At 40.1% G+C, this 16,276-nt stretch overlaps 3 protein-coding genes across 3 annotated transcripts in view; 1 reads left to right on the top strand and 2 right to left on the bottom strand.

The window, feature by feature from the left end:
- The window catches only part of spock2 (SPARC (osteonectin), cwcv and kazal like domains proteoglycan 2), a 31,546-nt gene extending 28,151 nt beyond the window's left edge, over positions 1-3,395 (top strand). The window contains exons 7-10 of the mRNA XM_042433798.1: positions 10-228; positions 709-771; positions 1,732-1,863; positions 2,401-3,395. Coding sequence (XP_042289732.1) covers positions 10-228; positions 709-771; positions 1,732-1,863; positions 2,401-2,546 — 560 coding nt within the window. The 3' untranslated portion in view covers positions 2,547-3,395. The remainder of the gene's footprint in view (positions 1-9; positions 229-708; positions 772-1,731; positions 1,864-2,400) is intronic.
- Positions 3,396-4,711: 1,316 nt separating this feature from the next.
- On the bottom strand, positions 4,712-8,513 carry tysnd1 (trypsin like peroxisomal matrix peptidase 1). Its single transcript, XM_042433495.1, has 4 exons — positions 7,222-8,513; positions 5,817-5,947; positions 5,488-5,673; positions 4,712-5,294 (listed from the first exon to the last, which is right to left on the bottom strand). Exons 1-4 carry the CDS (start codon positions 8,301-8,303, stop codon positions 5,092-5,094), a joined length of 1,602 nt encoding a protein of 533 aa, XP_042289429.1. The 5' UTR covers positions 8,304-8,513; the 3' UTR covers positions 4,712-5,091.
- Positions 8,514-9,655: 1,142 nt separating this feature from the next.
- On the bottom strand, positions 9,656-14,425 carry sar1ab (secretion associated, Ras related GTPase 1Ab). Its single transcript, XM_042433659.1, has 7 exons — positions 14,319-14,425; positions 13,102-13,172; positions 12,171-12,290; positions 11,991-12,056; positions 11,797-11,900; positions 11,561-11,692; positions 9,656-10,969 (listed from the first exon to the last, which is right to left on the bottom strand). Exons 2-7 carry the CDS (start codon positions 13,157-13,159, stop codon positions 10,853-10,855), a joined length of 597 nt encoding a protein of 198 aa, XP_042289593.1. The 5' UTR covers positions 13,160-13,172; positions 14,319-14,425; the 3' UTR covers positions 9,656-10,852.
- Positions 14,426-16,276: the final 1,851 nt, after the last annotated feature.

The raw sequence follows: 16,276 nt of genomic DNA, 5'->3' as shown, positions 1-16,276 counted from the left end.
TGTTTGCAGTGCTGGACAGGAGCCTGGTGGCCAGCTGTAAGGACTCTATAGGCTGGATGTTTTCCAAGCTGGACACCAATAGCGACCTGTACCTGGACCAGGCAGAGCTGGCTGCCATCAACCTGGACAAATACGAGGTCTGCATCCGGCCCTTCTTCAAATCCTGTGACTCCTTCAGAGACGGCAAGGTCTCCACCGCCGAGTGGTGCCTCTGCTTCTGGAGAGAGAGTGAGTATTGTGGGGAGGATGTTAGCTTTACATCTTCACATGCCTGTGTGCTGACATTCCCCTTGGCTCATACATTCAAATTTCAAGACACTCAGCGGACGGCAAGCTCTGTGTTGTTGTGGTGCGCCGGTCACTATTTGTCATCCTACTCATCCTCTTGTTCCCCTATGAGGTGAAATGGTCACTGCAAGCCACTAAAAACATTCCTGCTGCTCGTTGACAGCCTCGTTCTCCCACAGCTCTAGGAGATTGCACCTGTCAGCCAACCAGCCAAGCAGAAACTAGGTCTACCTCCTGAGTTTTTTTTTTTTATGGAAAATATAAAGGAATGCATAGGAATTGTTTTTAAAACTGAAGTAGGTCATTGGAAAGGTCATTGATTACATCAACAAGAGAGTTCAGATTTTGTTTGCTGATTGTTTTGAGTGTGCTCTATTCCTTTATTTTTTCTTATAAAAACCATGCCCTGTTTTTTCTCAGAGCCGCCCTGCCTGGCTGAACTTGAGAGGATCCAAGTACTAGACGGTGGCAAAAGAAAGTTTGGTAGGTATCTGACTTCCTATAAGAGCATTACAACCCAACTAGATCTGTCTTTCCTGGTGGAGGGTTTTAATCAACCAGATCACAAGCAGGAGGCGGGGATTAGTTCCTGATCAGCCTTGTGGATTAGAACTTGATACTGACAGACGGCAAAGGGAAGCAGCCATAAGTGTGTGTTGCTTGTATGTGTGTGTGTGTGTGTGTGTGTGTGTTAGTGGGTAAATATGTGCACTGCAGATTTTGGCCGGCTGACTGGGCTCTGAGTCAGGACTCTCCAAGGACACAGAGCGACGAGCAGAGGGCAGGCCGCCAGCCCGACGCTCAGATGTTCCCTTGAAAGACTGGATGGACAGTTCTGTTTTGCCCAGTCTCATTTGTGTCACACTTCATTTTCTTGTTTTTCATTATAATTAATAAAAAATATCCCTGAAGTATTTAATTTTATGACAAATTCATCCATCTCTGAAGAGCCACTGCGTCAGTGATAAACACAACTTTTGTCATGCCTTTTCCTATCTTTCCACACTCACATTTGTGAACACAAGCTGTGTTTCATATTCTTGTAACAGTTCAGAAATGGAAAAAGTTTCCAATCTTATGTCCTCCCTTATCCCATGATGATTAGCTGTCCACCCCCCCTCCCAAACACATACACACACACACACACACACACACACACACACACACACACCACACAACCCCAATATGCTGACTTAATACTTATTCCCTATCTTGCTCCGTGAACATATTTGTATTCATGGAATATGGAATTGGCTGCCACATATGCTGCATGCATTACATTCTGACTTGGGCTCAGTGCCACGTGTAATAAGGCATGATGCAGGATGTGTTTATCTGCCTTTGCCTCTATGGAGTTCAGACAGAATGTACAGCATGTACGGTAAGGCTGCCTCCCTGTACCTGACTTTTGTTTATTTATTTGTGTGTGCGTGTGAATGCCAGGTCGATTCATCCCTAGCTGCGACGAGGACGGCTACTACAGGAAGCAGCAGTGTGACAGGGGAGAGTGCTGGTGTGTGGACCAAAATGGTGGAGAAGTAGGCGGATCTAGGATTCGTGGCAAGCCAGATTGCGGTAAATCCCATAGGTTTCAACTGTCAATACATGCATAGAAATTGAACTTGGAAGCGAGAAAAGAAGAAAAACACTCAAAAATCAGCCCACTTCTCTGCAGCACCCCCAATTGCATTCTGCACAAGGCTTCCTTTATGTTAAAGGACTTAGGCCCCCTGCAACATAACTCATTGCGGGGACCAGTGCCACATTCATGTGTCCAGAGTCATTTGCATTCTAAAGCGTCGCTTGTCGCTGTGAGAAAAGTCTTTCAAGATAAATGAGGGCTGGTTGGACTAAACCTGCTCCTGATAAGAATGGGTCCCCTGGCAAGGTTTAGAAATAGCTATTAAAATCCAGACAAAGTCAAACACATGCCCTTATTTTGCCATTGCAGTCAGTGTTTTTAAATTGATTTCAGAATTTCTCATTCGTACAGAGAGGACTCTGTCAAAGTTGAGTGGAAGACATGCTGAACAGAATTTATTGCATTATATAAGATGACCACAGTGGATAATTCAATCTCCCTGCATGTGTTTTCTCTTCGTCTTTCCACAGACGATGAACTGGCATATTCAGGTGATTTTGGCAGCGGGGTTGGATGGGAAGACGAGGAAGAGAAAGAAGCCGAGGAGACTGCAGAGGAGGCTGAGGAGGAAGAGGGAGAGGTGGGAGAGGTGGATGATGGGGGATATATCTGGTAAATAGCAACGTGTGATCCAACCTCTCTACAGGAGCATCTCGACGGTTCCAAACACATAACACACACACAGATCCCGCAAAGAGATGGACATGGTGAAGCTCTCAGAACAACTTTGAAAAGTGAGGGAAAGGGATGCACGGCTTGGGAGAGGGAAGATGCTTACGTTTTGGGAGTATTTCATGTTACAGAATGTTCTTAAAAGGGGCAGGGGAAGGGGAAATATCACTATTATGTAATTATGGGGCCTGGAGTGAGAGATTTTGTCCCTCATATTTGTGAATCTTTGTTCTATTCTGTTATATGTCCTTTGAACTATCTTTGAGCAGTTTTTAGCTGGCATAATGGAGACTTTAAGCAGCCGCGGGTGCTTGTCATGTGCTTGCATTAAAAAAATGGAGACAGATTGGGTGCATTTCAGTCGTCTAATTGGCCTCTTTCATCTTTTCTTCCTGTAGATTAACACCATTTAGATATCCAGTCTTGGTTTTAGGCAGGAAACGGGCAATAAAGAGAGGAAGCCACATTGGAATATTGAAAAGCACCCTTTGACTTTACCGTTTTCGTATCATACGCTTCAGCTCATGTGTGACAGTAGTGCTCTGTCTCATTCATGACTTATTAAAAGAAAAATTTCTCACGCATCACTCTTTAGCTTGTATATAATGTGTGTATCAGAAGACAGATCGTCACCTATTAGTCCTGTTATCAATGCCTTGAGAGACTAGCAGAGCGTTCTGCTTGGTTGACAAGTGTGCATCGTATCATAATGTGGATCAATTATTGTGTTTAATAAAAAAAATGAAATTAAATAAACTGGTCTATGTGGCCCAGCTGGCCACCATACATCTAAGTCTGTGCTCTTTCTCTCACTTCCTTTTTATTCCTTTCTGAATTTTCAGCTCTTTCATCCTTGAGGAGTGGGATGCAAAGTATATGCAAGTATACACACTGACATTGCAGTCTGCTCTAACGCCACTGTTGCATATATTTGCATGGAGAATACATCATTAAGAGATAATCAGGGTCTGCACATTCAGAGTATGCCACACCTTCAATTGCCCCTACACCACTTTCCCCAAGAAATTCCTGTGATTCATTGGAGGAGCTTTAACAAGTGTAGAAATAAAATGTATTACTTCATACCTATAGTTTTCTTTATACTTAACACCTAACCAAGTTAATTTATTCTTGAAATCTTGCTGTTCTTGCAAGTGGAATAATCTGCTATTGGGCAAGATGATTTCAATATATTCAATATATACAATTCAATATATACAATAATTCTTCTCATGAAGAGAAGACATAAACCTCCTCTCTATGACTTTTCCACTGAGAAGCAGATCTGATCTTATTGTCAGCTCACTTCTACTCTTGTGTTGCCTCAATCTGCAATGGAGTGTAGATTATAGCTACAGGGAACCAGCAGAAATGAGATACAGACCCAGGTCTGCGTATCAGCACTTCTAAAAGCACAATGCCTATAGAAAACTCTCTCCTCGGCTTCCTTGTGACATCGCTTAAGCCTCTTCACTGTTAACTATTCAACTATTCAGTCTGGGAATAGTGACATATGTTACCATGTACGCACATCCTCGGGAGCTCAAGCCAAGAAAGCTTGTCGTAGCATACAAACTGACAGTAACCAATCCTCTGAAATGTCATTTCTCAGTTTCACGTTTCTGTGATAATGGAAATCAGGAGCAGTAATGTCCCAGTGGGTGAAACCTTAAATGTGTTAGCTGTGAGTGGGTATGCCTGCCAACAGATGTCTGAATACCTGACACCGGCAGCGAGTCTTCTGGCTACCCAAAGGGACCAATCATTTTCAGCAACCTGTCAGTCCATTTTTTATATTATTTTTCCTGGTTGGTAAAAACAGGCCATACGTAACAGAACCAGGTGTAAACCTAACACATGCTTCAGTATTTCTTGATGCTGTAACTGTACAATAACTAATGCTTAGATGTTGAATGAAAAACCTAACTTATATATTTTCTGCCATCGTTTTATTTGATGCTTTATAACTACATTTGGAGAAATAAGGGTGATTATTCTGGCTTTATTCAGCCCTCTGGTTCTGTTTACGTTCATTTGGTATTTTAGTTGTCATAATGTGGGTAAATTGTGAGGGTTGTGTACAGAAATATATGCCCAGGATACATTGAATATCACAAAAATAAACAATTTTATTAATTGAATTACCTTATTGTACATTACAGTAAAACAAAACAATCATTACCAGTATTAAAGTAGCTTTAACTTGACTATGAAGTGGTCTTTTAAATATGTCACTATAGTAGTAATAGTTTACTGCATAATTCTGGGTGAGTGTATTAACATTACAAATACATGATGATTCTTTTGCTGCATTAACTCCTTCAGATCTGTGATTCTGTGCCTGTTTGTAACAAACTGAGGTATGAAATATGTTAAGTTTTTTATCTGAAAATACTAGTTTTGTGATCATTTTAATTATCTAATGTGATTTTGCATATAATCTATATTTATTTAATCATTCAACCTTTTCAAGGTGCACAGATCCTCAGTTATAGTTTACTTTGAGCATTTTGTAGCCTCCAAACCCTTCTGACATCTTCCGCTGTGGTGTCCAACACCCTGAACACATTAACATCTCTTGTCTGGTTAAATCGCTGCAGCAATCTCTGGAATACAGTAACTGGGATGCTGAAGTTGAGGTGCGGGTAGGTCACTTTGGCAGCCAAGTCTCTTGTGTTGCTGGACACAATTCCTGCAAAACAGCAGATAATCTTAACGCTCTGTTAAAAGTGCCACTACAGCAGTGCAGAAAGATCAATCTGATGAGTATAGCTGCCTTTTCTTTACACATATGGTGCATTGTTACGCTGATGTTTTCAGTGGTCATCATGTGCCCCCCACTGATCAAAAAGAGAACATGACTTTGTAGCTGCAGGGTTTCTTACCCAGCAGTTCTCCAGAGTGTGTCCGCACCACAGCACCTCCGCTGGCCCCTGCTTGTACTGCACAAGTGGTCTGAAGCATGACAGGCTGGTAATTCAGGTTGATAGCTTTGGAGAGGATGCCGCAGGTCAGGGAGGGACCACATCTCTGACCCAACCCACCATAGCCCACCACTAATACAGATTCACCTGTAAGCAGAGAAACCAAGCTGGACATTAATCTCAGAAAAGTTTCATTAGTGTAAAGAAACTGAAATTTGCTCTGACACTAATTATGCAACATGCTACATTAAAAGAAATTCTGTTTCCACTACGCAAGACTAAAATCAAACCTGGATTGAAACTCTGAGCCAGTTTAGGGACCACAACCTCTGGGGCTGAGTCTCTCAGCTGCACCACAGCCACATCATAGGGTGAAGACACTTGAGTAGAAAACAGCACATCACCTACAATATCATGGAATCTGTGAAGCAGAAATCATGTGGACAAACGTCAAACATTACAAATTATGTACCATTTGTGCCGAATCAGTACACACTGTGATCAGGAACATTATAGCAGTTGAACTTGCTGAAAGAACCTGCACACCTACACAGGTGTTTCCAAATATCCTGCTGATTAGACCTCCACTCAGGTTGAAGTTGGATGAAGCAATTTATGGCACTTGTACAAGCACAGGTGTAAATAATAAAATCAATGATGGCTGAATTCCATTTAGCTGCTTCAGTTTCAGGGGTGTATTGTCACACTGTCATGATACTTTAATAAAACAGAGGCATCCTTAGTGTTATTCGTGACACCTTTGCTTCTCCTACTACAACAATTCAAAATATCTGCTGTGAAAAATCCTATCACATAAAGCTCACCTAAATCCACGTACTAAAGGTGTAATTCACCAGGTGAAATTTACTCATGTGGTGTGGCAAAAAGCAGTGGGATATGAAAAAGCGTGATTAGGGTTGTTGCAAGCAGAGACAGCAGCAGTCCATTAAGTTTTAAATTATACAGTTTCTAATCAAAAACGTAACTGTCAGTAACCTCTATCACTACAGCCAAGCAGTGTCCCTCCTTCTCTGTTGCTTGTATTACTTCTCCTGCAGTTAAACAAGAATATAAAGAATCAGTGTTTTTATACTTATTGAAAGGTGGGTAGTATACACAGTTTACATACGCACAGTTCTGAGAGGAGGTCCAATCTGGCAAAATAAGTGAAAACACCTGTGAGGGTGAACCAAGAAGAAAGGAGTTACAGGAAAGAAGTGCCAGTTTCACTATATTTTAATGAAATTGTGGCCTTTGGTTGGCAGTGCCTGGTGCAGCAAATAACTACAATTAAACAGCAGTGTCTCTTTGCAAATATAAAGAAAAAGTTAAGATTACCCGCCAACCTATGATAAAACATATGAGAACATCTGTCTACCAAAATACACCTGTAAACTATCTAGGCACTGCTTGATTGGAGAGGTTTGAGCTCCAGCAAATATCTCAGGGCAGATATTTTGTTATGACAGTAGTAGTAGCTCAGTGTCAGACTCATGGTAGTGTGCATACAGGCTCACCAGTATTAATGTTATCACTTTCACCTGCTTTAACAAGTCAAAATGTTTTCTGCAGAGGAAAATAAGGCAGATTAAACATTTGCATAAATTCCCCCTTCTTAAATAAAATCCCCTCCTGTACAGAGAAGGATGTGACAGCCTACACCGGATAGGGTTAAGACAATCAATGTGCTGTCACCTTTCGCTGTGATGGAACTTTAGGGTGACTGTCGACTTTCCGTTGACAACGTGCCGGCAGGTTAGAACCAGGTGAGAGGTGACAACAACCCCTGAGCCCCAAAACTGCCCACTGTCCACGAAGCACACTGTGGGGTATTCAACAGCTTTTGACTCTTGGGCTGTGGTGGACATCTGGAGGCCTGCCTCTCCTGGATGGAGCCAAACACCTCGGAGCGGATCTTGGATGCTCATGCAGCGGATGATGTTCCTGAAGATCAACTGGACAGAGCAGACTAGAGTGAGGCCAATCCACTCAGTCGCCTTCCAGCCAAACGGAGACACAATCAGCCCAATGAGGTGGAAGCAGCCTGCGCCTTTCATCACAAACACACCCCCGCCCTCTGTGCCTGGCAAGCAGCGGGAATCTGTGAGGATGACAGCATTGTCCTCTCCTGCGAGGTTACTGATGATACCTCTGCTGAGGGTGCTGATGAAGAGGTCCAAGCAGAGGGAGCCAAAAGGCGAACCACATGCAACAACCGGGCAGCCTTTCTGAAGAGATGAGCTGCTCTGCCAGGGTATGGTGCCTGCATGTGGGCTGCTGTGTGCCCCTTCATCTGTCTTGAGCAGAGCAAACCAGCTGAGGAACTGAGCATCTTTGATCAGCTGCTCGTCCTCCTCATCACCATGGAAACGCCACTGGTCAGCCTCCTGGAAAACTGCCCTGAAAGCCTGTTTGAACTCCAGGCAGTTCACCAGCATGAGCAGCTCAGCCACAACTTCGTGTTGATGCGTTGTTTTGCTTCTCGGGGGTGTGAATGCTTCTCCCTGTGCGCACTGGTTTGTCTCCAGATGTGGCTGAGTGGAGAAGCTGACGCGGATTTTAAGTTTCTCGCTGAAGCTATGAGGCGAGAGGAAGCCTCGGTGTGCGGAAAGCGGCTCTTTGTCGGTGATAAAACGGGAAAACGGGAGGCCGGTGCATAATACCGTTCCAGTACCGCGGTGGACGATAACTCCGCTGCAGCTCACGGGACTCTTGGCAGAAAAAGCCTCTGACACCGTGACTACACAGCAACAACTCTCTACTTCTTTCATCTCCATGTCGTTAGCAATGCAGATGAACTTTACTCACATGTCGATAACTGGAAAACCATTGAAAGACACCGGCGGTGAGACAAGAAAACAAACCTACATACTGAGCAGATATAGCATACTGCCTCCGAGCTTTTCTTCTATCATGAATATTCTTTAATTACAGTAATAGTTTGTGTTTACAAATTGACTGCTACCAGCTTCCTGGTTGCGTCTCATTGGTATTCAAGAAGAAAAAAGACGACAACTGTCGGTTACTGTGATTGGACTGAGAGTAAACATGACCAGCTCTGAACCAATGGGAAACAAGGAGGCGGGAATAGTCATGTTATGTCACCGGACGCCATTTTTTCCCAAAGGATGGCGAAGTCAGGACCCGCCCTACTCTCCCTCTGATTGGCTAGTACTCGTTGCCTTCGTTGGTTGGGTTGGTTAAATTTAGGCATGAGAAGTGAGATTGGTTAAAGTTAGGGTAGGAATATCAGGGTAAGCCAATCAGAGGTAGAGTAGGGCGGGTCATGATTTCGCCGTTCTTGGAAAAAAAAAATGGCCTAGTTTCCATATATAACTCAATGCCCAACTCTCTTGTTCTTACAAACAATAAAAAAAGCAACGGGGTCTTACATACATACATATATTACAGAAATATATTTGATGAAAGCACCGGAGGTCAAATTGATTGCTCTTTCCTTATGTCTTTCCTTTTTTTTCAAGGTTTTTTTTATTCTTAATTAATTTGTTTAGAATGTCTGTTTAGAATGTTTTGTCTCTCGTTTCATTGATTTATTTTGTTTTTATCCCCCATTTCATGTGTTATGTGTTGTGTACTTGTCAGTGGTGGAAAGTAACTAAGTACATTTACTCAAGTACTGTACTTCAGTACAATTTTGAGGTATTTGTACTTTACTTGACTATTTCCATTTTATGCTTCTTTATACTTCCACTCCACTACATTTCAGAGGGAAATATTATACTTTCTACTCCACTACATTTATCTGACAGCTTTAGTTACTTTATAGATGAAAATTTGACACAATGGATAATATGACAAGCCTTTACAATATAACACATTGTCAAAGATTAAACCAGAGGTTTCCAACCTTTGGCAAAAACGTTGTACAATTAAGTTGATTTTTTTTTTTGTTTGTTTGTTTGTTTTTTAAGGAGGGCCCATATTGTAGTTTAATTATGTTAAATGTGTACGAAATTATAAATGTAAGCATTTTATTACATATGGAGTCATATGAAATAATCCTATAAATGTTTAATCTAAGTTAATAATAATATTATAATACAGGAATAAAAATATGGTTTCAGAATGTTTCTAATTGGTCATGTCAATTCAATAACAATGACTCAGATTAAAAGGATTGTCAAAAATATTTATTAGGCTCAAACTTCACACACGTTTAATGACAACATGACCTACCTTTTGTAACAGATAAATGACTTCAGGGCTGATGAGCTTGATGTAACAGACGGCAAGCCAGATTCATATTGCAAAATATAAATAATAGCTTATATACAAAATAAGGTATAATATTGCACTAACAGGTAATTGCATGCATAGCTGTTGCATACCCTATTTCTAAGCACCACCCAAGTACTCTCATAATATCACTGCATGTTGTGAGCAGTAACTAATCACAAAGTACTCAAGTCATTTCACAGTGATTCACCATCATGAAAACAGGTAGGTAGGCATCACCACTGTGGACACGTTTGAGTTGGTTACATCACCTGGCTGTGCTGATGCAGTCATCATATACTGCAATGATTTAACACTGTTATGTGGTATTAAATAAACCAGTTAATGCACTTGTGGTCACATTCATATATAATTGGCTTGTACTAGTAAACCCTTAATTGATTTAAAAAAAAAAAAAAAAAAAAAAAAAAAACATGCAATCAGCAAGACTGTCAGTATCCTTGGAGGTAGCAGGCTACTGTATTGATAACACTTTTGTGGTAAACAAATATGGCACAAATTCACTGCAGCACTTTAGGAAAAGGTGCATAGTACTTCAAGTTAGCCACTAGTTTTAGATAAATAAGATAAATATAAATATGTTTTATCTGTACCAACAACGCTTTTGTCTTCAATCAAGGAAGAGTGACTCCAAGCACAAAATGTTAACCAAACTGACCTTCGCTGTAAGTCTACACCAGCAGCTAAAAATAAACCCGGGTCAGAAACTGGTTCACAGCGATGACATGTTCTATATAGAAGACGGAAATTCCTACAGGCTTTAAGTGAAGGTGGAACCCACAGCATGAAGATTATTCTCTACACTCAATCTGAACAGTACAGACTGATGATTCATAACTTATCTTTGACTCGCTGCGGTATGACTGATATGACAGATTTCTTCGAACGCATGAACAAAACAGGGTATATCAACACAAAAACACCTCCTGAAACATGTTTCCAACTGGAAATCTGCAATCTATAGTATATTTAATAAAACATCTCTCTACAGCAGGTAGTTTTGTGTGGAACATGTCTTTGTGTGCACAGGCAGCATTGTTAATCAGGTAAAGTATGAAATTGTAGTGAATCAGTCAATATACTGGGAAAGCCAGCGGAAACCGTCTCCATATCCTTGTCTCTTCAGCACGCTGCACATGAAAACCTCCATTGGCCTCAAATTCAGCTCCTTCAGTGACACTTTGCCCTGAAAAGGAACAAAAACACACATCAAAAGGCACAGATTTTAACATCTGAGTGACCCACACATTTCAGCATGCATTACGATAAACATTGTGTGTGCAACATTATTCCTAAAGCTGTATCTTTCTGCACGTTCTACAAAGAGAACACAGCGTAGTGTGAGAGCTGTAATCTGACTCAATGATGTGAATCAGTGAGACAGGCCGTCTCCAATGCTTCTCTATAGCATTCTGCCACCCTCTGCTCTCTTTTCTTGTCTCTTTTGCCTAGAAACAGCAGGTGTTTAACATGATTTACATTAACGATTGCATAATACGAGTATTGTGAAAAATGCTTCTCGCAGCCCCTCACTGTTGCTGTATTTAACAAGATCATTGGTGATCTAAGCCTGCTGCCTGTTGTTGGCAATTCAGATTTGTTGTAAGAAATTAAAGAAAAGCTGTTTTAACAGACGGTTTAATGACACCTTTCTTCTGTGCTGAAAGGTAGGTAGGTTTGGTGAAAAATCTGCAGACTTCAGCTTTCAATCACATAATTTAGTACCAAAATCTGTGTTAGAGTGGCGCCAGATGTTAATCTCACATGTGTTCATTACCTTTCCAGTTGTGTGTCCATGCAGACCAAACATTCCTCTGAGTGCATCCTCACTGATGGCCTCTGGACGATCAATCTTATTCCCCAGGATGAGAACCGGGACGTTTGAGATGGTTTCATCTGTTAAAAGGGCCTACACACAGGAAGTGTCATATTAATGCACACCAAATCAGTGAAATTTCTTTGATACCAGTTGTGTGTCACAAAAAAGAGGTGAAATCAATACAATCAACTTACATCCAGTTCAACTTTAGCCTCCGCTAGTCGCTCATGATCAGCACAATCCACCATGTAGACTATACCGTTTATGGCTGGGAGGTAGTTCTTCCAGATCCTCCGTGCTGTTGGAGCAACACAGCATCAGTATTTATGTGACATATACTCTAAATGGAGGCTGCCAGTGCATCAAACAGCATTTTCTTTATTCCTACCTTGTGTATGACCTCCAAGGTCAAATGTCGTAAAGGTCATTCCAGCAATGGTCAACTCCTCAGATGCTGAAGACAGAAAGGAAACACTGACTTTAGATATGAGATGAAGAAAAGAAGACCTACAGCCCTGCTAGCAGGGCTGAGTGCTGAACTGGCAACACGTCACATCACAAGACGTACTTGGATGTAGCGTGGGCACGTGCTGTCCTAGCCTGTCATCTCTGAGCATGTGCAGGAGCGTTGTTTTGCCAGCATTGTCTAGCCCGAGGAACACCAACTTGCCAGTCTTCCTGTACAACCCTGGTGATAGAAAGAAAACAAACGGATGTGAATTTAATATAAAAGTCACTCCAAACTTGTATTATGTTGCTATCTCAGTCTTGAAGAGGATGCTGATGAGCAGGAGGAGGAGGAGGAGGAGGAGGAATGGGAGCCTCCAGTCATCAGAAACACCATGTTTGTTATTTCAGGAATGTCAGTGAGGTTTTAGTGAATCTGTGTTTCTACACATTTATGCATATTGATTGGTATTAGAAACAAAGATAATACCAGGAAAATCCTGAAAAGTTCAAATCTGCACATTTGTAAGTATTTGGGCTGGAATTGCTGCCATTATTTTTTAACAATGTTGTCCATTTATTGTCTCCAAATGCCCTTTTTAGAGATCTGCCTTGACCTACTTAGAAAAAAAATGTCAAAATTGTCATATTTTGTGCTGTATTCTTTGAATTTTAGGAAGATATTGATTGGTAATTTGTTTGTACCCTTGACTTATACAGACAAAGGCACACATAGTTGTTCAAACTGAAAAAAAATGGTTTAGGCAGACAAAAAATCCATTTTTAGGCCTGCTGCTCTGCTTCTGTAGCACATATAGCGCTTCTGACATTTCCACAAGAAACTTCAGGAAGCTCTGGCAAGATCTTATTAGGCAGACCTTATGGCATTTTAGGCATTTTGCTCCAAAATAGGGGTGGAATGATGGAGGATAAAATCAAATAGCATAGCGTTGTTATGACTGTTTGACAATTGATGCTCTGTAAGTCAAGTAAATTCATCTTCTGTGACAAAAAACCTCTGGTTTTGTTGATAGGTGTGTACAATACTCTACCTAGTAGCTGCAAGACGCTGCTGAAGCTCCTGTAGATCCAGTCAAATATAAAAGACATTGCTCTTGACTGCCTGTAATACAGACAATGTGACTGGAGTTAATTATTTATTATGGCACATTAAAGAACATAGCAATGTACATAAGATACCACTCAGTGAGGTTCCAGCTCCTCTCAGACATTTACCACGACTTGTCTCCCGAATACACCTACATTTATTAATGAACACACATCCAAAGTTACAACACACCACAAATAAGCAAATGATAAATTATCCAATACTTTAGGTATAGAATTTAGTATACTATTGCAAAACATTGCTGTTGCATTACAGAATCTAGCTCTGAAGCTTATTGTTAATCATTATTCCTGACCCTGGATTACTCTGCTGGTATGTGTAAGCTCTGTGTAATCACACAAGCTTTAAAGCATGAAATGAAATGAGGACAAACTAAGCAACAAACTGGTTTTAGGTGATTTTTAGATGCCAGTTTGTTCTGAGAGCTCCTCTCACTGAGTCACACTGATCTTCCTCTTACTATTTTTATGGCAGGTTGTGGCATGGACACTTGATATCAGCAGTCACCCCCTGCTTCACACACACACACACACACACATACACACACACACCTGTCACTCTCTGTTGAACTTGATGTGCTTATTGCAATGAATAGTGAGGTCTTGGAAATATAAATTACACAATTGTTTACAATTATTTGTTTATGACACAATGTTTCAACTGCATCACTTGTACACACCAAACTCCATATATATACAGTGCATATAGTGAGGCATTTAACAGCTAATTGTATGTACTGAATACTGTTAAATAACAGGCACTGTGGACTCAGTTAACACGCAAAAATATCGTTAGTCTTGTAATAAATGGCGGCAGGTTTTCACACACATCTAAAAGCAATATTCCCAAATAAATATTGACTAATGATACTGTGAAACTCGACAGGCAACTAAAACTCATGACTGAGCTCCTCAGAAACGATTTTTCCAGTGATTTCACGATCGCTGCCTCAGTTGGGTTGATCACACGTAGCTAGTAAAAACGACATCAGCTGTCACACAGTAAACAATAATTCAGTAAACAACCTGAGCGCGCACAATGATAACTTTATAATATCGGATAATACGCAGAAAACAAGACAACGGCGGGAATGTGACAGCTGGGAATTAAATTTAGTACATCGTTTGGGGGGGGTTTTACCTCGGTGTGCCGACTTTATCAACTCCCCGTCCGTTGGGTTTTGGTCCAAGCCCGTCCCGTCCGTCCCGTCAACTGACATGTAGCCTACAAGTTTGACAGTTAACCGGAAATACGTCACTATGGACCGCGGGAGGGGCGCACATGCCAGAAATGTTCTAAGTCCTCCCCAAGCTTTAATGTTTTTCTGGTTGAATTCAATTTGTACATTAACCCTTATGAAGAAAAAAAATATATTTTCTGTAGCCGCTGATTAAGTTATACTGACTTTTACTGATGTTACTGTTTATTTAATATGTTTAGATTCTTTTTTATTATTATTTAATTTGTTTACCGTTTCATATTTCATTCGATTGATATCTACTTTTTTCAAACTATGAAATCTTGAATTGTATAAAATGTCCACCAGCTGAATGTATGTATGTTCATAATGTTCAATAAAGGAGAAAAAAACATGCCAGGAATGTTTTTTTATTGAAAATGAACCATAATCCTTGTCTCTGTGTCAAGAATATAAGCATATAACGGTGTAGTCATAAGTGAAAGTGTATTGGTCAAATGGTCTAGTACATTTTGACCTTTTTCCCTCTCAGCAGTATCTGGTATTGGCACAGTTTAACGCTAAAGATTACATAATGTATTTTGAATGTAAGCACCCAGGTGCTTTTTTTTTTAAACAGTCTGTTAAACACTCTGTTGTGGATTGTTAATGAACAGTAGACATTAAACAGCACATAGGCTATAAAGGGAAAATGGGAAAAGGAACTCAATATTGTAATATCAAATGGGGATTGGCAAAGTATGTGGAAGAAACACCAAACCACTAGTTAGTGGACATGGAGGGAGTTTTCATGGAAAAATTTAATCAGATTCTTTATCACGCCTCAGCTAAACACCTGAACAAAAAATATGGTGTGTTGGAGTGTGGATCTGTCAATGATGATCATGGTCATGTATCCTGGAAATGCCTCCAAAATAACCAAATTCTGGGAACCAGTATGTCCAGCAGTGGTAGGATATTAAGATATAATGTCCCTATGGATATTTCTCTGCTTTACTTAAATAATTTTACAAATGGTCCTTTACAGTGAAAGGATGAATATCTGGTTAAAATATTAATAACGGTCTGTAAAAAGGCTATAACATGGAAAGGGGGTAAAGCTGACCCACTGGATCAGTAGACACACACTGTGAGATTATTAGAAACCCAAATAGAGAAAGTGGGAGAAATGGACATTATCCCAAAGAAAGGAAGAAACACTGTGGACTAAATGGAAAGTGACAATGATCTGTTAGACATATATATTTCTGATTTGATTTATGGATGTTTTCCCTGAGCTCACATGGTTGTTATTGTTTTGCATATCAAAACAATAAAATAAAACAATGTTTGAAAAAAAAGAATACCCATGTTTACCATTTTCCCTCAAGACTGCATTTTTTGTTATACCCTTATAACAGCAACATAAAACAATACAACTCCACAAATAAATGTTATGATTAAAACATTTAAATTTAATTCTTTTTACTGTACTTGTCTTTTTTTTTAGTAACTTTGAATGTACTTTTGATTTTAATGTATTTTTACTGTTTATCAATAATATTAAGAGAAATGGAAAATGGAATTACGGTCAAATAGTACACAGTGGGCCTAATAGTGCACACTTATGGAACAAACATTTAAGCCAAGGGAATCAGATGATATGACCTAACATACTTAACAAACAGCCATATGAAAACAGTAAGTATCCATGTAAACACATTACGTTTAGAAGGGAGAGGTAATGTAGGACAGTGAACACAAGGTGGCACCATTGTAACAATGAGAAAAGTTCAGTTTAAAGTAAAGACTGTATAGAAAAGACTATTGAACAGGAAGGTTTTAAGAATAAATTCTGCAATAGAAAAGTGTTACGCAATTATTTTATTTTAATAAAAAAAAAAAATAAAACACACTTTGA

The sequence above is a fragment of the Thunnus maccoyii genome, chromosome 14, assembly GCF_910596095.1.
Source record: "Thunnus maccoyii chromosome 14, fThuMac1.1, whole genome shotgun sequence".
Taxonomy (NCBI): Eukaryota; Metazoa; Chordata; class Actinopteri; order Scombriformes; family Scombridae; genus Thunnus; species Thunnus maccoyii.
Note: the sequence above shows the minus strand (reverse complement) of the source record. Positions and strands in the feature narration are given on the sequence as shown.